This window comes from Acanthochromis polyacanthus, chromosome 4 (genome assembly GCF_021347895.1).
Source record: "Acanthochromis polyacanthus isolate Apoly-LR-REF ecotype Palm Island chromosome 4, KAUST_Apoly_ChrSc, whole genome shotgun sequence".
Lineage (NCBI taxonomy): Eukaryota > Metazoa > Chordata > Actinopteri > Pomacentridae > Acanthochromis > Acanthochromis polyacanthus.
Window position 1 is genome coordinate 37,385,587 of NC_067116.1, and position 21,777 is coordinate 37,407,363.

The 21,777-nt window shown below is 39.7% G+C and overlaps 2 protein-coding genes across 4 annotated transcripts in view; one reads left to right on the top strand and one right to left on the bottom strand.

Annotated features, from left to right (window-relative positions):
* The window catches only part of si:ch211-129c21.1 (uncharacterized protein LOC563087 homolog), a 37,578-nt gene extending 36,704 nt beyond the window's left edge, over nt 1-874 (bottom strand). The window contains 1 exon segment of the mRNA XM_051947674.1: nt 761-874. The gene's annotated coding sequence lies outside the window, so the exon portion shown is untranslated.
* Nucleotides 868-12,913, top strand: fsd1 (fibronectin type III and SPRY domain containing 1). 3 transcript variants are annotated; one of them, XR_007941299.1, is made up of 13 exons: nt 868-986; nt 1,661-1,756; nt 2,100-2,231; nt 4,332-4,433; nt 4,661-4,683; nt 5,133-5,254; nt 8,806-9,015; nt 9,085-9,183; nt 9,787-9,934; nt 10,043-10,125; nt 10,969-11,220; nt 12,076-12,163; nt 12,248-12,913. XR_007941299.1 is itself a non-coding variant. In XM_051946753.1 (13 exons), exons 1-13 carry the CDS (start codon nt 972-974, stop codon nt 12,356-12,358), a joined length of 1,494 nt encoding a protein of 497 aa, XP_051802713.1. In that variant the 5' UTR covers nt 868-971; the 3' UTR covers nt 12,359-12,913. The 3 variants fall into 3 exon arrangements, 1 of the variants encoding a protein (XP_051802713.1); XM_051946753.1 differs by having other exon boundaries at nt 12,063-12,163; XR_007941300.1 differs by lacking the exon at nt 868-986 and adding an exon at nt 1,332-1,574.
* Nucleotides 12,914-21,777: the final 8,864 nt, after the last annotated feature.

Sequence of the window (21,777 nt, forward strand, 5' to 3'; positions counted from 1 at the left end):
ACTATTAAAAATAAAAGCCTGAAATGTTCACTTTTAACTTTTCATTATGTTCTAAATTCCAAATCTGCAATAGTGGAAAAGCAGGTGAAATAATCTCTGGTTAGGAGTGATTTGAAATATGAAAAAGCCGTCCTGAAAAGTTCCATCATTGAGCTCACATTTACAAAAACAAAATGATAATGCAGATGTCAATCAGCAACATTTTCTGAACCAATATATGGTTATAAATGTCTGCTTTTTCAATATTGCACATCCTGACTAGCAAATTAATAAAGACGAATCTGATAATCATCAGTATAAGGCATAGATACAAGAAACAGGACACTATCATACAAGCCTTATGTTGGATCTTTAACTTCTCTAATTTCTCATCGTTTTGCAGTAAGTTATTTTAGATGCAGGGTAAAAAGAAACACATTTTGTGTCAATTTCTCTTGTTTTAAATGTGTTATATAAAAAATGTGACTCGACTTGACTGAAACAACAATAAGCAAAGTGAAAAGAAATTACAAAAGTACAGGAATCACTGAATTCATGAGGCTACTGTGTGTGTTTAGTACAGGGCCGGAGTGGGACTCATTTTCAGCCCTGACAACGCAAAGATATAACTTTCTTCTTAGCCAAAATCTCTCCTAAAATGTAAATATGTCTTCCGGTGGGAGACAAATGTCAACATTAACCGTAGTTTTACTTTTGTTGTCTTTTCTCCGACTGTAAGTGAAGGCAGCATCATTCACCCACACGACAGAAACCCCATTACCCAGAATCCTCCTCTAGCGCATGCGCTGTCCGCACTACGGCCCAAAGGCGTTGGTGGTTGGTGTCCGTCCGAAGATGCGTCGCTCTCCGGCAGCATCAGTACCAGCTCCGCCGCGCTATTAAACCAAAGAAAGAGAAAGAAACCGGGAGACGGAGGAGAAATATCGGGGGTGTTTGCGGCTGTAGCGGCGCCGGAGCTTCGGGGAGGCAATATGGGGGACCAGAAGGTGAGCCGGGGCCGGAGGAACAGGTGTCTCTGATGGGGGGAAGCTGTTTCAGGGCGTAGCGTACAAAGGAAGGAGAAGGGAGGGAAAGGCGGCCAAATTCGGGAGTTTGCGGATACGGGACGTGTTTCACAGCCATGTTTTTGGTTGTAAACGGCTGAATTTGAGATTTATCGACGGTATTTTTCTTACCGAAGGCGGCGGTTTAACGGTCCCGGGCTTGGGGGGGCCTTGATGCAGCTCCTCTCGCATCAACAAACATTAGTGGTTCGGTATGAATGGGGCTTTTTCCACTGTGGGCTGGGCAGCAGAGGAGTGGACTCATATCATTAGTGTCGTGATTCGTGTTGTATTGTGTGTCCAGTCGTTTGAAGACGCCCGTTTAGTGATTCTACATCCGCATTATTACATTATTGATGCGCATCCTTCTGTCCCTGAAGTGTCCTCCCTCCTCCCTGCACCGTCCGAGGATCAGATGCTTCAAACGGGGAACACAAAGCTTTCTGCGTCCTCTCCAGCCAAGGAGGCACTTCACTGAGCTGCTACAGTGTCTGCTTTAAAGTGCAAACCTGCATCTTTCATCCATAGAGAGTATTATCATGCACATCATTTGCTTTCTCGGTCTGAAAGGAGAAAATTCTGTCTGAGATTTTTTTTTTTTTTTGTCTTTTCTGCAGGAGTCTCTGCGTAAGATCACCCATACGCTGGCCATGAAGAATGAGGAGATTTCCAACTTCGTCTGTACCCTCAAGCAGAGCCTGGACAACTTGGAGGTACAGAAATACACACTTTAATTTAATGCAGGTTGCACAAAGTGTGGCGGTTTTCCTCAGTCAGCTCCAGCAAGAAATTTGCAGAGTCAGACATGTTTTCATGCATCATTTCTTGCCTTTTCTGTTAAACCTAATGTATTATAGTGCTATACTGCTTTCATATATTCATCCTTTTCTCTTTGAAATAGTATTCCACACATACAAGCTGGATGTACTCTTCTGTCCTCCTTTGTCTGTCTTGTTTGGGGAAGTCTTTTGTTTAAATTAGGAACAACATATGACAATGCCTTCGTCCAGCTAGTCTGGCTGAAACGTTTGCCTCGTTTTTGCGTTTTGACAACAGGCCAACTCCAATCGAGTGCAGGAGGACCTGGAGTCCGAGTTCACCTCCCTCCACTCTGTTCTGGACGAGATGAAGGAAAACATGGTGACGCGCATCAAACAGGAGAGAGCCAGTCGCACATACGAGCTGCAGGTAGCTGCTGTTTAATTCTGTGAGAGTATTCATGCATATTCATGATTCCAGGAGCAGATTTTAAATCTCAGCGTAATCAGGTGGTGTGATTTTATGTCAGTGAGCCAACCATGTGAGGAGAAAGCATTGCTTCACCACTTGATATAGGGGCATTATCTCTATGTTTGTGTTTAAAGTTGTTGATTAAACCCCTTAAAATGAATCTTTTCATACTAAAGTTAAATATTTAAAAGTATTTTCAATGAAAATGATCCCTTCCAGCCTTTAAAAGTGTAGATGTAATTCTACACCGCTGCTCTCTTGAGACATGCAGATCGATGAAGCTCCTCGCTTCTTTTTACAGTCACATTGGAGCAATTTAGTCGTGCATGTTTAAACCAGAAACCGATTCTGAAGAGGAATATTGGCACAGAAAGCCCCACCCTGCAACCAGAGGAAGGGTTGGTTTATTAGATTTGTGACGTATGAAACCCTGGAAGTCTGAATCTGTGTTTTTGAGACTGTTGTTGATAAACTGCAGGTTAAAGGTGGAAATGCTCAGATGTGGTGCTAGCTACATACGTCTTCAAGTATATTTAAGAAACACAGTTTAAACATGTTAAGAGGTACAAAACTTGATTTTTCTTCCAACTATAGCCACCTGACCATTAAGTGTGTGACTGAAAACTAAGCTTTTCTAACTGCACACCAGGTTCAATCAGGAAAAAATGTGTGTATGTCCATATTTTGTGTTTATACTTTATTTTACTTTTTACATCCAACCACTTATTAGCTATATGCACTTTCTCCTATAGAAGACGGTGGAGTCTGGAGCCTTTCCTAGCTAACACTGGGAGCGAGGCAGAGCACATACACCATTTCATTGCAAGACAAACATGAGCTCTATTCCAACATCCAAACTATGTCGTATGCCAGAAAAATATTTTGTATCTCCTTCAAAATATTTGAAGGAGATACATGGTATGTCAAATGTACCAGGCCAAAAAAATAGTCACTCTTTCCAGTATACAAGTGAGCATGCTTTTTAGGCCGTTGCGACTTTGTGCTCGAAAACAAACAAGCTTGATCCAGTGACAATCAAAGCTTAAGGTGCAGTATTGTGATGAAGTAGTATGTCCCAGTTGTGTGCATACTGCATGAAACAGTGCCTACTTTGTGAGCAGATCATGTTTAAAGTAAAAAGAAAAATATGGAATGTAGCCAAAGAGACAGAAGACCATGCTCTCTGACACCTGCACCTTAAGCCAATTTAGAATCACCAATAAAGGCTTTAATTAATCCATGTCTATGAGAGGAAGCTAGAACAGTGAGCGAGAACATGATGAAAGGCTCTGCAGATTTGAACTCAGAACCTTCTTGCAGAGAGGCAATACTGTTCCCACTATGCCGCCCTTATTTTTAACAAGTTATGATAGTTTACTAGAATATTTGAATGCGCAAACAGCCCTGCAATGGACTGTCCAGAATACAGCCCGCCTCTCGCCAACTGTTAGCTGGGATAGGCTCCAGTTGCTCCCTGACCTCCTGCAGTAGAAACTCAATAGAGCTGGATTGGATGGAATATGCATAGTGTACTTTATGGTGCTAAAAAAAGCAGAATAAATGAAGAAATCTAAAATTATTTGCTAGGTATATATTAGTATGTCATATAAACAGGTCTGCAGACAACTGAAAGAGGAAGCAGATTACAGAAGTTATAGAAAGTCCATAGAACTAATACTTGCTGGGAGATGCCATCTTTAATATCATCTAATGATAGTTTTATTATTATACGTACCCTGAAACAAATCCGATTTTTGCTCATGTGTATTCTGAACAGCTGATCTCACGTCTGCGTTTTAACCTCTTTACTGTTGTGTTATTGCGACTTGGCTGCATTACATGAGCCGATATTTCTTTTACTTCATCTGTGATCAAAATGTCATTAAATAATCGAACACTTGAAGGTCTCTGCAGCCTCAGGTCTGAACTGTGACTCTCAACTGATGCATCCTTCTCCACGGCTCCTGCAGAAAACACAACAGCCCCTTTATACTTAAGTCAAACCTGTGAGAGTTTGCAGATACACTCTGTTTGACTGTGAGCTGGTGTTTTTCACAGAGTCAGCTGAGCGCCTGCTCTAAAGCCCTGGAGAGCTCAGAGGAGCTGCTGGAACTGGCCAATCAGACGCTGTGCTCCTCGGAGACGGACGGGTTCACTCAGGTAACCGATGTGCTGCAGTGCTGCTGCGACGCTCACTGAATGCTTTAATAACTGATTTTCTGTGTCCTTCTTGCAGTGTCATACTACCAGTTACTTTAACACAGCACAACTTTTTGTGTTAAATGACAACATGATGGCCTCCAACTCAGTTTTCTCTTTGCTCCCGTATCTCTCTCCTCTCTTTTTTCTCTCCTTTTCCTCCCTTCCTCTCTGCTTCTCCTCTCCAGGCGGCCAAAGACATTAAGGATAGGTATAGTACTCAGCCATCCATTGCTTCTCTCCTGTCGTAGCCTCCTGTGACCAGCGAGCCTTAGCATAATGTAGCATGCATGCATTCAAACATGTAGCCAGCAACCGCACCCATCTCATAGAGAGCAAGCACTGTGGAAAACTTTCCACTCGAGAGCCTTTTGTCTCTGTGTTTCCTGCTGTCCTCTCGAGTTCGTACCATCCTGTGTCAGCCCCTCCCTGGATGAATGCTGCTCCTTCTTTAGCTTCTTTGTAAATGTTGATGAAGGTGATGAGTTCAGTGGTAGAAATCTAGTTAGAGACCTTTTATTCTTAGTGAGCAGTGCTAGAATCACCTGGGTTTTTTTTTTCTTTGTTTGTTTACTCCCTCTTTTGGTTCACTTGAATAATAGACGTCGCTTGTTTCCACCCCATGTGTTTGTGTGTTTGTGTGCGTCCCTTTGTCCGCAGCGTGACAATGGCTCCAGCCTTTCGCCTCTCCCTGAAGGCTAAAGCCAGTGACAACATGAGTCACTTGATGGTGGATTTCAGCCAGGAGAGGGAGATGCTGCAGGCTCTCAAGTTTCTTCCAGGTCTGCACCACTTTTATTACAAACAAATGCAGATAGAAGCAAAAGAGTTTCACCTGCACTGTCCTCGTAGATGCTGCTTTGTATTTTTCCTGCGTTTCAAGGGGATGTTTTTGTTCCACTGCCTGCATTTAACAGCTGAAGTTATTAGTTGTTTGATTAATTAAAGCTGCAGTAGGCAGGCACAAATCTGGAACTAAGAGCATAATTTGATTATACAGCCTCCTCCTGCTGGTCTCCCCTCTCTGTCTTAAGCCGCCCTACCAGGTGAAGCGTGGCTACGTACACGTGCTTCATACGTCTGCTTTTATGACATATCTGGGCTGCCAACACAACCAAGCCGTCCATTACAATGACATAGAAGCTAAGCAGTGAACATGCTGTGGACAGGGACAGCAGCGTAAGATCAGATAAACTTTATTGATCACTCAGCTTACATGTTACAGCAGCTAGATACAAATGAGTCTTTGAGGAAGCAAGACAAGAAGTGCATTAAGTACCTTCTACATGTACAAATGCACCGATCAGGCATAATATTATGATTGTGTTGGCCTCCTTTATGCTGCTAAAACTCCTCTGACCCAGTGGATCTGGGGAGTTGGAACCAGGTGAATGCCTTGGCTATGTCGTGTTCCCTGGGCCAGTCCTGAGCAGTTTTTGCAGTGTGTCTGGTTGCGTTGTCCTGCTGAGGGCCAGCATCAAGGACTGCTGTTGCTATAGGGGATGTGATGGTTGCTTGACCTGCAATGTTTAGGTGGATGTCAAACATCCAGCAGAACATTGCATTATTACAAGATGATTGATATTATTCACTTCATCTGTCAGTGGTCAGAATGTTGCGGCTGATCGGTGGATATCATGATGAGTATGGATAGACGCATGCTGTGTTTAAAATATTGTTGTTCCTTTACCTTACTGTCCATCATTTCTTTCCAGTGTCCTGAAGGCATAATATTGATCTCTTTAAATCGAAACTGGGACAGTTTACCACTTTATGACTTTGGAGTAGCCTAGCCGCGCTAGACAACCCACGGCAACGAATTTAATTCTCTGCCAGGGTGGGACTAGTTACCCTCCATAAGGATCAAGGCTGGATTCTCCTAAAACTGGCCGGACGAATCACCATGAAGTGTAGAGTCAGAAGGCGGGCGTAACGAAGTGATGACAGAGGCGCGACGATTCTGACAGAAACAACCGGCGCGCAGTAAACAGTTATCTTTCGACTCTGCTTTGGCCACAGCCCTTAAAGATTTGAAGCTAAAGTTCAACTTGAAAGATAAACAAAGGACGGCACTGAAGTGTTTCATTGAGAAGAAAGACGTATTTGGACTTATGCCGACGGGATATGACAAATCCTTAATATACCAGTTGGCTCCGCTGGTTGGGAAGCTAATGGGACTTAGCCACAATCCGTCGGCGCTCTAGGAACTACGTCAGCCTATTCGTTGCGCTGATTGGTTGTATACCTACCCAATTGCTGCAGAGTGATTTGAAAGACAACCTTTTAGCCCGCCTCCCTCCCTGTCGAGCAGTCCTAGACCCTTGTGCCTTCAGAACATGGGTCTAGCGTGGCTAGGTTAAGTTTGGAGTTCTAATATGTTTGAATCAAAACTAATGTGTTAAAACATCAGTTTCACACAATAACACACACAAACTAATCAATGGCGATTGCTGTCTATCAACGTCAAAAATGTTCTAAATAATGTATACTACACGGACTACAGATGGAAATTAGCATGATGCTAAATCTGGTGCAGCCATCTTTTTAATGTAACTGCACGCTGTCCTTTTTCAAATAAACTTGAAAGAAAGAAAGAACTTGAAAGAAAGAAAGAAAGATACTTAAACTCTGACATATATTTTTTAAATGGTTGAATTACATTCTGTAGTTCATTTTGTGCAAATACTTCTGTCTGCTTCTTCAATCTGATGGTACACCAACTCCCATGTACTGTTGGTAATACTCTAAGCACCTCATAAACCCTTCTTTAAGAGAATCAGACTATAAAAATTCAATAAATTTAAACTGTCTTTTCAGTAAGTCTGTCTTCCCACTTGTTGGATTTTGGAATAGCAGCTTTTCCAGCAGGATTTTCTGCCTCTAAATCAAGCTTTTCACCGTCTGAAAGAACAGGAACAATCCTCCACATTCTTAGAACAGCCAATATTGACACCCTCTCTGGAGGTTTCATGGAGTTTCTAGTTTCTAAAGCCAAAAGGACACATAGAAGTCTAGTTGCCTTTTAGACCGCTTGCATTAAAAATATGTTCAAATGCTTTTTTAAGACTTTTTGTCCAATGACACCCAAAAAACCACCACAGCTTTAAGACCTTAGGATCTGATCAGTTTACATTAGTTTATAATAACTAAACCTTTATTATATCTAAAAAAATCTACAGGTGCATCTTGTTTTTTTAATTACACTTTAGTTTGTTTTTGTTATTTTTCTTAAATTAAGTTGCATTTTACTTATATTTATCTCATTTGTAAATTTCATATTTTTCACTTGTTTAAGAAAATAGTTCCTAAAATAGTTTTATTCCAATTAGGAATTCCTGCAGTTTTCCAGATTAAACTACCCAACACAGTCTAACAAAGATAGAATGCCATAATGTTCATTAGTACATTGGTGTTAAATATCCAGTCATGTAATCAAAATAAAGCATTTAGAAATGGGCTACTCTACTGTACTTATAACTTGTCTATGTTGTGATCCTGCAACAAATTCTGGTTAATTTAGTCTTTTGCAGACAAACCAGCAGTAATCACACGTTCCTAACAATGCGTCTCTGTCAGATCATCTAATCAGAGCAAAAACAAAGGCTCTTTGTCAAACAGGCAGCGTGTTGGACTTCCTGCGATACGTTCCACTCGCCAGCATTTCTTATATTAATGAGTCAAATGACTACGTGTGATGTGAAAGAGGTCGAACAGGGAGATGAAACCACAGAGAATGATCACTCCACACCTATACTGGGTATCTCAACCTCCTTTTCTGCTGGTGTGGTTTTACTGTTTCTGTTCTGTATTTAGAGTAGGACTCAGTTTCAATGGAAGCTGCTGTTTTCGGGTGAAAAGCTCAGATAAAACCACAGCACTGTGCCTGTTTATCACCAAACAGCAAAGGGGGCAAAGTTAGCAGCTTGAGGGGGAATAATTTAGCAGCTGAAGAGCAAGATGCTTTTCTCAGGTGCTGGTGGAGATGAAAACTAGACCAAAAGAAGAGTAAAAATTACAGAAATAGACGCTAATGTGTTCTTGTTTCTCGGTGAACTGTAGATGATTGTTTCGTACACTTAAAACAGACGTTTACGCTCGATTCTCAGCTTGTTTTAGACTAATTCTGCCCCCAAGTGGTGTAAATTACTGAATGCAGCTTTAAAATTAAACCTGCAAAACAACTTTTGTTATCTTTCATCATAAAATTACAGTTTTAAATCCTGCTTTTGTGTCTTCATTGGCCATTTCAGTACGTGTTGCTGTTAAATAAGACAGTAGGAGTCAGGAAGGTGATGTCGGATATGATTTATCACAAACTGTCTCTCCTCTCCAGTTCCCGCCACTCCAGAGATCCAGGTGTCGGAGTCCCAGGTGTGCGACAACACAGTGACTGTAGCTTGGACTTTGCCGGAGCCTGACAGCAAAATAGATCATTACATACTGGAACATCGACGCACAAATCACGAGGGTCCTCCACGGATCAGAGAGGATTATCCCTGGATGGTGGTGGAGGGGATAAAGGAGATGGAGCACACACTGACAGGTAGGAGGAGGAGAAATTTGTGTTTAACTCTGACGGAATGGACTCGGTAACAATACTTTTTGCTCTCAGGTCTGCGTTTTGACACTCGGTACATGACGTTCAGAGTGAGAGCGTGCAACAAGGCGGTGGCTGGAGAGTTCTCAGAGCCGGTTACACTAGAAACTCACGGTAAGATCACTGCGTGTAAAAAGCTGCGCTGTTTATGATATTTTGGCGGGAGTGATGATGCTTAACCCTCCTGTTGTCCTCATTTACAGACACCAAAAAATACTGTTCCTTTGTCTGAAAAAAATCCCAAAATTCTAAAATTTATTTAAAAAAATCAAAATCTTTAGGAAGAAATTCAAAAATTCCTTCAAATTTTTTTAAAAAATCCCCAAATTTGGCAAGAAATAAAAATTTTAGAAATTAAAAATTGTAAATATTTTCAAAAATGAATAAAAATCTTCCCAAAAATCCTAAAATGCTTACATATATGTCAGTAAAAGTTCTATTTTCTTTTAAGAACATTCAGAAAAAAATCTAACAAAATTCAATGAAATTCACTGGATTTTGGTTGATTTTTTTCCCCCGAATATTCTTAAGGAAACATTTTTTAACATTTCATTTTTGTCACTAAAAAAAATCAAAAATGTTTCCCTCCAGATTTTGAAACGAGTTAATTTGACGACACGAGGGTTAAAATGTCTTCTTTTTTTTTGGAATTGTGCTCCTAAATATAGCAGCTTTCTGTGCGCTAAATAAAAACCCTCACCTCTTTCCCTTTTTCAGCCTTCACCTTCAAACTGGACTCGGGTTCAGCCCACCAGAACCTGAAGGTGGAGGACTTGAGTGTGGAGTGGGACAGCAGTGGAGGGAAGATCCAGGACATCCGCAAAGAGAAGAATCGAACCAACTCGCCGATGCACTCCCCAGCCAGGTTTGTATGAATGTAAACTGCTGTTGTCCTGTATTTAGTATAATAATGAATCAACCCCACAAATACAGATCTTTGAGGGTCTCGACTGTCTGTCTTGTGCATAACCAGGTCAGCCCTGATGTCTCCTAAGAGAGCGCCGACAGCCCGACCCGGCAGAGATCGGTTTACAGCCGAGTCGTACACGGTGCTGGGTAAGAACACACTGTTAGCAAAGTACAGGAAATATTTATCTACATATCCAGAGCAGTTTGAAGATGTAGTTGTAGAGTGGGAGTGACTGAAGTTAAGTTGAAAGACTGAAAATGAATCTAGCTTTTCTGAATTTTGTAGACTAGCTTAGCCTGTGTTTTTTAGGTAAATTAGAATTAATGGGCAGATCTTCTGAATAAAAAATTGTACATTCAATAAATAAACCCCTTTCGCTGTTAAATCTACCAGCATCTGAACGTGTTGGCTTCATGTCTAACTGAGCACCTTGGTCACTTTTCCTCAGAAGCCTCGACACCAACGTGGCTTTGACAGGTAGTAGGAAAAAAGTTGTATCGAACTACCTAAGGTGCATGGACATTCTATAATAATAACAATAATAATAATAGTGGATTATGTCTTTGGATTTGCTATCAGATCTCACTTTTATGACATAATGACATGTATACTGTGTGTCTTTTCGTCACAGTCGTGGGTTTGTCTGAATAAAAGTACTTTAACAGCATAATGAAGACATCAGTGTGACACACCTCATGTCTGAAGAGGGCTCTGGGGAGAAAACCTGTTTCCATTGATGACTTATATCCACATTTAAACAGAATCTAGCCAAACTGTGCTCTAAACGCTGCATATTTCTGCATTAATAGCACTATTAGCTATTTTAACAACCATATTTGAAACCCAATTTTTCACCAGCTGGTTCATCTGTGAAACTCACAACACTAACTTACACTGAACTGATGTTTCAAGTCAGACTGTCTCCTACAGAAACGCACTGAGCTGCTGACACTGTCACAAACGTCATCCCTGCTTATATCTCATAACAGCTGACACTATGATCGACGCTGGCCAGCAGTACTGGGAGGTGAAGTTTGACAAAGAGAGCAAAGCCTTCGCTGTGGGCGTCGCTCTGCGGAGCCTCGGCCGATTCGACCAGCTGGGGAAAAGCGGCGCTTCCTGGTGCATCCATCTGAACAACTGGCTGCAGCAGAGCCTCACGGCCAAACACAACAACAAGGCTCGAACACTCGACTGTCCGATCCCAAACAGCATAGGAGTCTATGTGAACTACGATGAAGGTGACGTACAAATAGATGCTTTAATTAACCAAAAAACATGTGTTTTTATTTAAACTTTATTACACCAGGTGAGTCTTTTTGAGGTGAGAAAGCATAAAATAATGCAAATATCCGATAAAACATACTAACATTGTAAAAGGAATATCATTGGGTTTTATAATGTTTGAGAAACACTGGAAGTCATTTGAAGACCTCACTGCATATTTTTGTGAATTTTCACTCTCTGTTGACATTTGAAATACTAAGTCATTAATTAATGGAAAGAAAAAACATTTTTCTATGTAGCAAAAAATGGCAGAACATGATGTAGATTCTACTTTGTTAATGCCGTTAATTTAGAACAGAAACCTTGCAAATAATAGATAAAACATACTAACACCACAGAAGAAATATCAGTGGGTTTTGCAATGTTGATTGATAAACAAAAGAAGCTATTTGAAGACATTACTTGGTGCATTTGTAAAGGACATTTTTCACATTTTTGTGACATTTGTTATAACAAATTCATCCATTGATGTAGTGAAAAAACACTTTTTGAAATGGCGAGACATGGTGCATCAAGAGTTAGTCACTACTTAATTACCTCCATTCACTCAGAACAGAAATCAAGCACAAAACCTTTAACAATAGTAACATGGGGGAATAATTAGGTCTAATAATGTGATGTTTGGAGTTATTTTTCTTGTGTTCTGCAACTTGTTCAGTATATTGTCTGACTAGAAATGCTAATGACAGCTAACCATTCCTGTTGGATGCTGACTTGGAGAAAATGTAACACACCATGTAGAAAATAAATGGACTGATGTGTTTGCCTGCTAAACAAATACAATAAACTGTGGAATGTGTTCTCTCCAGGCACACTCTCTTTTACAACGCCAAAACAAAGCAGCTGATGCACACCTTCAAGACAAAGTTCCAGCAGCCAGTTATTCCAGCTTTCATGGTGAGAAACGTTTCTGTCGAAGTATCTGCTGTCTGCTTCTGTTACGTTTTCGCTTTTAAAACTGACTCTCGATGCCCCCTGCAGGTGTGGAACGGAAGTTTCTCTGTGGTGACGGGCCTGCAGGTTCCCAGCGTGGTGCAAAGCGGCCAGAGGAAGAACAGCAACACTAGCAGCTCCAACGCCAGCCTCACCTAAACCCACCCGCTCATCCATCCATCCATCCAGCCGGCTGGACGCCTCCCAGCTCCGCCCGGCTTCAATCACGGCTGCAGATCAGCTCCTTTGGCCGGACTGCGGTCGAAGGAAGAGTTACATCACTGGAGTACGATGGTTTGGCCTGTTCCACATGCAGTGTCGGTGTTGCATGAAATGATTTTGGGGAACAACCGAGTCATCTGCTCCCTCAGTGACTGAATTCTTCTGACTCTGGCTGTTGTGATTGCTTGGGACACGTTAGGTGTAGTCTTACCAGTTCTCCTCTCTCTGCACATTCATTTCCCACTGTCCCACTGCTGCTAGAGCAATGATTAGCGCTGGCCGCTGCTCTTCCTTCCTTTCCATCATCAGGACTGTCGGTCGTACTTTCATGCAGCCAGCTGCAGGTTCAGGGTTTCGTCTCTGTCCTGTCTGCTCTCTCCCTGTGCCTTCCTTCTCATTTCCAAACTGACAGGCCAGAATCGGGCGATCTGTAACACATTGCCAATATTTCACTGCAAGAAGCGACTTAAAACCATGTGTTGTGTCAGTATAGCTTGGTTGTAACGTGACTTTGTGGTTATCACCAACTGAATTTGCCAAACTGATATAACTAGTAACACCCTGCTCATAGACAAAGCTACTGAATAGAAGTAGTTCTTTACTAAATCAGGATTTACTCTACTTTGCCAGCAACTAATGGCTCATAAGAAACACTTACTAGATGAATTACTGGAAACACCTCACAGTATAATGGAGTATAATTCTACTAGACCAAAACCTACAGTCTCCAGAACGATCAGAGTCTAAAACTGAACATTTCACCCACAGCAGGACTAGACTACGTTCAGTGTGAACTGGAACATTTGCAGGTTAAATAAGGGCAATAATTTCCTTCACAGATCCAGCAGATGGGGACACAGTTTCTACAATCTCTGCATCCACCTGTGTGGAAGGCATTTAAGGTTTTCCTCTACAAAGGGCGGCGACTCAGACAAATATCACCTTATGCAAATCTCACTGGCACACAGCCGACCTGTTTATCTAGATGGTAACTCGAGCGTTTAGCGGCTGCTGTCAAGAGTCGCGAAAAAAAAAAACAGGTCAATCATAGGTGGAGACTTCAGGGGGCTGAAGAGGATACATGCCACTAAATATTTAGGAAATATACAGTGTAATATGATAAAAATAACACATGAAATCAAGTAAAAGGCAGCAAGTCAATATAAAAAATTAACAAATGAATGTTTAATTAAAACTTAGAACAGAAAATATAGGCACAAACACACATTGGTGTATACTACATTGCTTGTAGACACAGTCAGAGGAGTAGATTTCAGCGGGATACAAATCATCAAATGCATATATATGGGCAGGTAAAACGAAGTGAGGTCTAAAGATTTGCTGTGAAGCTTTTTTTTCCAACATATTTCTATGCAAAACTAGAGTTTCCCTGACTGGATGCTGTCCCTGTTACGAGACATGCAGTATACTGCTTTATGACAAGTTTAAAAGTACAAAAACACGTGTCCTTTTGCATTTTGGCCAGTTTCTTGTTTGTTTTACCCCATAGAGTGACCAGAATGTACAGAAATACCGACACAACCGCAGCTTTCCATATTAATACCAGTGACTGACATAAATAAAGACGTTTTGATGTAAATTGATGCAGAAAGGCACCAAGTAGTACATAAAAAAAACACCAGAGTGCAGAAAATGAAATGTTTGATGCTCAGTATTTTCTAGGGAGGACACCCAGACCTCTGATTAATATTCCAAAACCTGTGAATGAATGAACAGCTGTTTATCACTCTGAATCATAGCTACACTATCTGGTGTTTGCTAGAAGCTTCAAATGACAGATTCAGTAGCTGTTTGAGCTACTAATACCTGTCTTTAAGATTCATTAAGCTTAATTTCACTGTCTTATTCAGGTGTTCACTTGACTAAAGCAGCCATTTTGAAATGTTTCCAGAAAAAGTACGAAAAGCACAAACAAGCTGCAGAGAAATCACCTCATTTACAGCAGAAACTTCATTTTTCACCACTTTTCCTACATTTTTAAATCAAACATATAATCTGAACGTTACATCACATACTGGGATTCAGTTCCGCGTGTTAACATAGTTTCCATCTTGGAAACTCGCTGACTGCGTCACCAGTCCTCTTACCTGAAAGTATTTGGAGAAAGACCCGCCCCATCCGCTTATGGACCAATCAGCGGCCCCCTCGGAGCCGCGCTGACGAGACAGGTGCGTTTTGGTGCTTTTATAGCAGAGAGCTGAAAGTTTCTGCAAACAGCCCTCAGAAGTTCACGTGGGAATCAAGTCGGAGTGAAATCTGCGTGTTCGAGGATCTTCGTGATGGCGAAGCGAACAGGGCGACTGAAGAACCAGCTGCCGACTTGTTACTATGAAGGATATCTGGAGAAGAGGTCGTTTAAAGACAAGGTAGGGCTTTTCTGTTGTCTTGTTCGACGGGTGGTGACATGAACTGCAGAAATCTACTTAGAAAATCACTGTTGAAGCTTCAGATCTTTTATCTGTGTTTACAATAGGAAAACAACTTAAATTTGCTGAAATTGGCCTTAAATGCTAAAGAGCATCATGTGTTTATGCCCAAAAGTTATTCTTCTTGTTTTGTTTTGTTATTATTACTATTATTATTTAGGCAAAGAAAAACAGCAGATACTCACAACTGAGAAGGTAGAACATGGAAAACGTTGAACATTTCTGCTTGAAAGGTTGTTAAAATAGTTGCAGTCATTTTCTGATGATTTTTCTGACTTTAAAATGCTTTTAAGTATGATTATTCAGTATTATTAATTATTATTATATTACAAACAACCAGAGATTTTCTTGTTTTGCATTGATTTAGTTCATTTAGTGACAAATTTAAAAAAATGAGAGCTAAAAGAAATCTTCATTAAAGAGGCAAAAAGAAGAAAAAAGAAAGTTTGGTGCACATTTTTTCATGTGGAAGCATGTTATCATTTCAAGTGTTAATACACATCATCCATTATCATACACCGCTTAATCACTCACTAGGTCGCGGGGGGGCTGGAGCCTATCCAGCGACTCGGGCGAAGGCAGGGACACCTGACAGGTCGCCAGTCTGTGCAGGCTACACACAAAGACACACAACCACTCTCACATCACCTACGGGCAATTTAGAATAATCAATTAACCTTAGCATGTTTTGGACTGTGGGAGGAAGCCGAGTACCCGAGAAAACCCACGCATGCACAGGGAGAACATGCAAACTCCATGCAGAAGATCCCGGGAAAGCCGGACGCGAACCAGGACCTTCTCGCTGCAAGGCGAAAGCGCTAACCACTACGCACTGTACAGCCTGTGTTAATACATTTTTTTAAAAAAAAATGTGTAAATACTACTACTAATAATTGCAAAAATATTTTTTAAAGTTATATTTAAAATTATGGAATACTTTTATTTCAAGCATATTTTTAAAAATTATTTTATTTATTTATTTTAATTTTTATTTATTTTATTTCACGCCAGTATTGTGCGTGCTGTAGAAACAGAAACATGAATTACTGATATCTCAGTAATATGCAGACGTTTTTAGGGATATTTTTCATCCAACCTTAATGTGTTTTTTTTTTTTTTTTTTTTTTAAACATCAGGGTTATTCACATCTGTACAGATGTGCCCTGCTGCTCCAGGTGATAGTGTTATATATAATATATATTTTTTTTACCCACAGTAGCCTGTGCTTAACATTCTAAAACTGCAGTTCAATGATGTACTTTAATAATGTCAGTTTAAGTGCTAATGTTTCTGGGAACAGCAGCCTATGTTGTTACGTATTTTCTCGTAAGTTAATGTGGACTTTGACTTGAGTTTCTCGTCTGCGTCTCCAACTGGTCTGACGGCTTTTCTGCTCTTTGTGTTGTAAAAAGTTTAGAGTGAACCAGGAACTGCCAGGAGGGTAAAGACTCAAACTGGCATGGCTGGTCTTTGCACATAACAAAGCAGGGCCCTCATTTAAATGTAAAAATCACATTTTTTAAATCAACATTCTTTGGGTCTGTCTCAATGTCTGAAGAAAGAAGTGTTCGGTTACATCTGGGGATTTTTTGGACTAATTTTGACCTACTTCCTTCCTTCCTCTGAAACATACAGTGATGATTACAAACTGATTCATGTGGAAAAAATCCCATCTGACATTCCTACGAACAACTGATCACACTTCCATTTATTTGATCCTCTTCACGTTCAACCCATTCCAGCTAAACAGTCTTATTATTATCATCACACATGAGTTTCTATTACAATGACTTGACTCATCAGGTGAAATCCAAGCATGTCATCAACACAGACCTGCCCTGTTTACTGTCTTGTTGCCTTACATGACTTTATTTGATCCGTTTCAAGTGATGATTATAGAATGTTCATGCACCTTAGGTAGTTCGATTTAACCGTTTTCCTACTACCTAATCACTCAAATTCACTTTAAATCACCGTGCCTTGAAATGTGCAAATGCTGTATGTTGAATTTTAATTACGTTTAGTATTCTATAGATTTGAAAATTAGATGTGTTTTTTATAATATAGTATTCTACAGCAAGAGTCTCTACTAACCTTTAATGCTAATGTTACTAAACTGCCTTTTTGTTATTTTATGTTGTTGTATGTAAGCTGCTGAACACTTGAATTACCCTCGGAGATTATAAATATCTATTCTATCTATCTATCTATCTATCTACTAATCTATCTATCTATCTATCTATCTATCTATCTATCTATCTATCTATCTATCTATCTATCTATCTATCTATCTATCTATCTATCTATCTACTATTCATTTCTTTTATATTCATCTCCATGTCTTTCATTTTTTTTCTCTCAGACGTCCAGGAAACTGTGGACTAGTCTTTGTGGAAACACACTTTTCTTCTTCAACGATAAGAGAGACAGTGATGTAAGTCGTCCCAGAGATATAAAATACACAGATTTGCAGATTATCTCTTAAACTAACTTATTTTTTTTAAAAATTTTTTGTGTGTGTTTTTCATCAGTATGTAGAGAAAATGGATCTCAGAGGACTGATCTCAATAACAGACGACAGCAGCCAGGACCGGAATTTAGACGCAGCCAGACTCAACGTCCAGATGAAGGATGGGAACATTAAATTCACTGTGAGGGAATTTGAGGAACACATGTTTTGTTTTGTTTTTTTTTACATAGTAATTACTCTTTTGTTGACATATTTTCCTCTTTTGTTGTCTCTGTAGGCCCCGAACGCAGAAGCTCGTGAGCTTTGGAAGGGTTATATCAACTCTGTGGCAAAGGTCAGTGACATTTATCTCACTTTATAGACAAAATAGTAGAGATTTTATTATCTCACACAACCTTATACACTCATTCACATGCAGTGACTGATGGAAGGAGGGGATTTGTCCCCACTCAATAGTTAGAAAATAATGTAGTATAATCAGATGAAAATAACATAAATGAAATACATCGGATAAAAGATGGAAATTAAATCTGCTAAATATAAAATACGGTGAAAAAATGCAAGATTACAAGATGTTATACACTTAAAGTTGCATAAAATATTTTCATTTCATTTAGTTAACTTAAATCTACTGTTCTTTAGTACAAGGTCACCATGACCTGGTGACTGAAATCTACATGTACATTTTGCAGATTTAGTTTGCTAATGACACTAGAATTTTTTAATAACTTGTGGTATGACATTCTAGATTCAAATGGAAATTCACTTCTATCTGCTCCAACATTAAAGTGCTAATTGCATTAATACATCAGGAATTACAAATCAGTAATAAACATAGTTCTGAATGTGGCCATTCTGCATCATGACGACTGTTACTTTTGATGCTACTACATTTGCACTTTTACTTAAGAGTGGCTTTAAATGCATTTTACCTGTAACAGAGCATTTCTACACTGCAGTGTTTGTACTTTTTCGTCTCCCTGCAGCTGTCTGTACCCACCTCCTCAACTGCTGCCTGGTCAGATCCACATGCTGAAGGAGGCCGTAGAAAATGAGCTAGAAAGGCAGAAAAGTGCTCCTCTTCCTCCACCTCCTCCTGCTGCTGCCAGCTGCTCTCCTTACGTCATCCCCCAGCCAGACATGCCAGCGTCAGTATTAACGATACCTGTTATCAATCTAGTAAACACAAAGTACATGTTTTTTTTCAGTTCTAAACCTTCGTCTGAACTAATGCGCCTTAAATTGTGACTGAATTTTCTTGAAAAATCATGAAAAACCAATGCTTTTTGAAATAAAACATGGCTTTGATGGACAGATAAGCCTATACTGGAATGTGTGTTTTTTATATAATGATCTAACCCTCCTGTTGTCCTCATTTATGGGCACCAAAAAATATTGTTCCCTTGTCTGAAAAAAATCCAAAAATTCAGCAAAAAAATCCCCAAATTTCTGAAAATTTGCAAAACCTTCAGGAAGAAAATTCCAATAATTCCTTAAGTTTCCCTTTAAAGTTTTATTTTAAAAAATCCCCCAAATTTGCCAAGAAAATTTGTGTAAATATTTTCAAAAAATTAGTAAAAATCTTCAAAAAAATCCTACAAATATCTAAAGTGATTTCATATATATCAGTAAAACTTCTAATATTTTCTTTTTGTGAATGTTCTTAAGAAACATTTTTAACATTTCTTTTTTCCACCAAAAAATGTTCAAAGATTTCCCAAAAATGTTGACAATGTGGACATCAAAAGTTTCACTGTGAAAATATATATATTTTTTCCCCACATTTTCAAACTTGAAAACGGGTCGATTTTGACCCACAGGACGACACCAGGGTTGAAAATTTAGATTTTTACTGGAAAGTGAAGATAAAATAGTCTCAGCTACCTTCCAGAGCCATTGTCATACTGTACATACACACCGTGGCTCTGTCTGTCAGTTTTTATAAACATATGGAACTCACTTGTTGTTGAGCGACAGCATTGTTGACTTGTGTGTCATCGCTGTGTTTTTCTGCAGAGTGTTATCACGCTGTGTCACGCCTGGAGGCAGAGCTGCTGCTGGAGAGAGAAGCCAAGAGAGGAAACCTGCTGCTGAGGCCTGGAAGTAGCGGGAACTCCTTCGCAGTCTCCACCAGGCAGGATCATGACGGGTACGCAGACATATTTAGAGCATAAACACGCCATCACAGGTTAAATACATATACTATGTGTGCATACTAATTATCTAAATCATCTTTAACCCTCTGAGCTTCAAAACTCCTTGTGGGGTTTGAAAGGCAGGCCATTTATCATGGCTAGAAACTGCCAAAACAGAAAAAAGTTTAATTTTTAACTCTCTAACAGTCCTTGAAGGAATAATCTGAGACATGCAGTTCTGCTGGAAAATTAACCACGTCTCTGCTTAAAATCATTTTATTCTACATATCTCCTTCAAAAATTTGGCCAAAAGTAAACCGTTTGCTCTAGATTCTAAAAAATTTCTGAGCTCCTTTAGTGCAACTCAGAAGCCATGAATGACTCGGCTGTGACCAGTTTTCAGGTGAACTGCAGGCAGTGTATTCTCAGGGCAAGAGGAGAACAACAAGAGAGCATGAGATGAAAATGAAGCAGACATGATCAAAAAATGAATGCAGCATAACTCAAAAACAGTAAATAGAGGAGCAAGTTGTCAGCAAGGTGTTGGAAGATACATTCACCATGGTGAAACAGCTTTCTAGAGCTGTAAAAATGACAGTACTAAAATATGTACAGCATGTGCAGCCCTCGGGTACCTGTGGATACTTGGAAATAAGTTGTACGTCTTGATTCCAGTTTGTTTTCAACTTTTATAAAATGAATAATAGAAGAAATAGATTTTTTTATGATTAACCCTGTAAAACCCACTGTTGCAAAATACAACATCAGTTTTATTTATTTTTTTATTGGGTCTTACAGGGTTAATGGCATTATATCTCCATCATTCTACACTAAGACATTTTAAGCTCCCTATACTTCTATCATGGTTGTTCTGTTTCCATAGAGGTGCAGGACTTTATATTGCAGTGAAAAACAAGCACACAGTGAGTAAAAATGTATCAGGAGCAAAAAAAAAAAGTCCAGCGTTTGAAATTCAGTGTTTAAAAAGGACTGCAGGAGTGTAGAAATCAATAGCGGCTCAGTCACAACTTTCCGTGATGACCAAAGGCAACGACCGATGTGATTGTCAATCTAATCTCCTCTTAACAATCAGATTTTTGCTCATTTTAGGGTCTTTTTATGTCTTTGTGATTTGGACTTGCCAGCTGTCGTGAAAGATTTCTCAGAATCGTAGCTCTTTTTTCAGTCTTTCTCTGTATTTGTTTCTCTTTCAGCTCTGTATTCAGACACTACCGAGTGGCTCGTAATCCTGAAGGAGTTCACCATCGACGTGGACAATCCTGTGAGTATTAAAACTCAGGTCAAGATCAAAGCTCGATTATTTTATGTAACAGGCGAAGGAAGCAGATCGGGTTTCTCCGGTATTAAGTAACTCGGTATTTTAGAAGGAAATCTTTGTTACCCTTTAAAATCTGCTGTGTAGAACTTGGCAGCAACAAACAATAGAAACTATGCAACTACGCTTGATAGCTGGAGTTTTTTATGGCTTTATTGGGGACAGAGGCGATAAAAAAAGAGCATGTGATCTCGTAGTCACAGCAGAAAGTCATTATCAGTTAAAAAATGAAAGTGAGCTGCCAGTAAACCAACATCCATGATGCTAGAGTAGAGATCACAGACACAGTTGTCTGTGCGTGAGGTTTTAATTTGTCATGACTCACCCTGATCTTTATTCAAACTGCTGCCATAAAACAAGTGTCTGTGTGTGAAGTTTACACAGACTTCAGTCTCGGTATTTACTGCACACATCTGTTATTAACCTCAATTACAAACAGTTTTGCAAGAGTTCTAATATTCACTGACCTCTATCTGTCTCTGCAGATTCTATAAAGTTTAGAGCTACAACACACCTTGTTTTATTTCCCAGCTACAGCTCAATGTTCTTTAATTGATAAAAGCTCATTGTTCTCCGTGCAGGTCCACTGCGACACCCTGTATGAGGTGATCAACTATTTAGTGGAGAAAACGACAGAGTTTTGATTCCCCTCATCATGGAGGAAGCGTACGAGAAGAACATCTGTACGTACAAAATCTATTCTTAATTTCTCTTGACGTTATTTCCAAGATCCGAAAAGCATGACTGATGTAAGTTTTTTGGGCTTTTTCACAGCTTTTATTCAGGCTGATAACGAAAATGGAGAAAAGAGGGTTGTCGTCCCACCAACATTCCTCAAAACCAGGTAACACAAACACAGACACCTAGTTATTCAAACATGTTGGCTGACCTGCTTCATTTGCCGCTCTGAAGTCATGAGTTAGAAATTCTTCCTCTTTAATTGCATGAATTAATGTTGGACTTTTTCC

What these genes read in the sequence shown, in the direction of transcription:
- fsd1 (XM_051946753.1), top strand. An exon ending in GCCAAAGACATTAAGGATAG is followed by an intron (nt 4,684 to 5,132) that starts GTATAGTACTCA and finishes CTTTGTCCGCAG; the next exon opens with CGTGACAATGGCTCCAGCCT. An exon ending in GATGGAGCACACACTGACAG is followed by an intron (nt 9,016 to 9,084) that starts GTAGGAGGAGGA and finishes TTTTGCTCTCAG; the next exon opens with GTCTGCGTTTTGACACTCGG.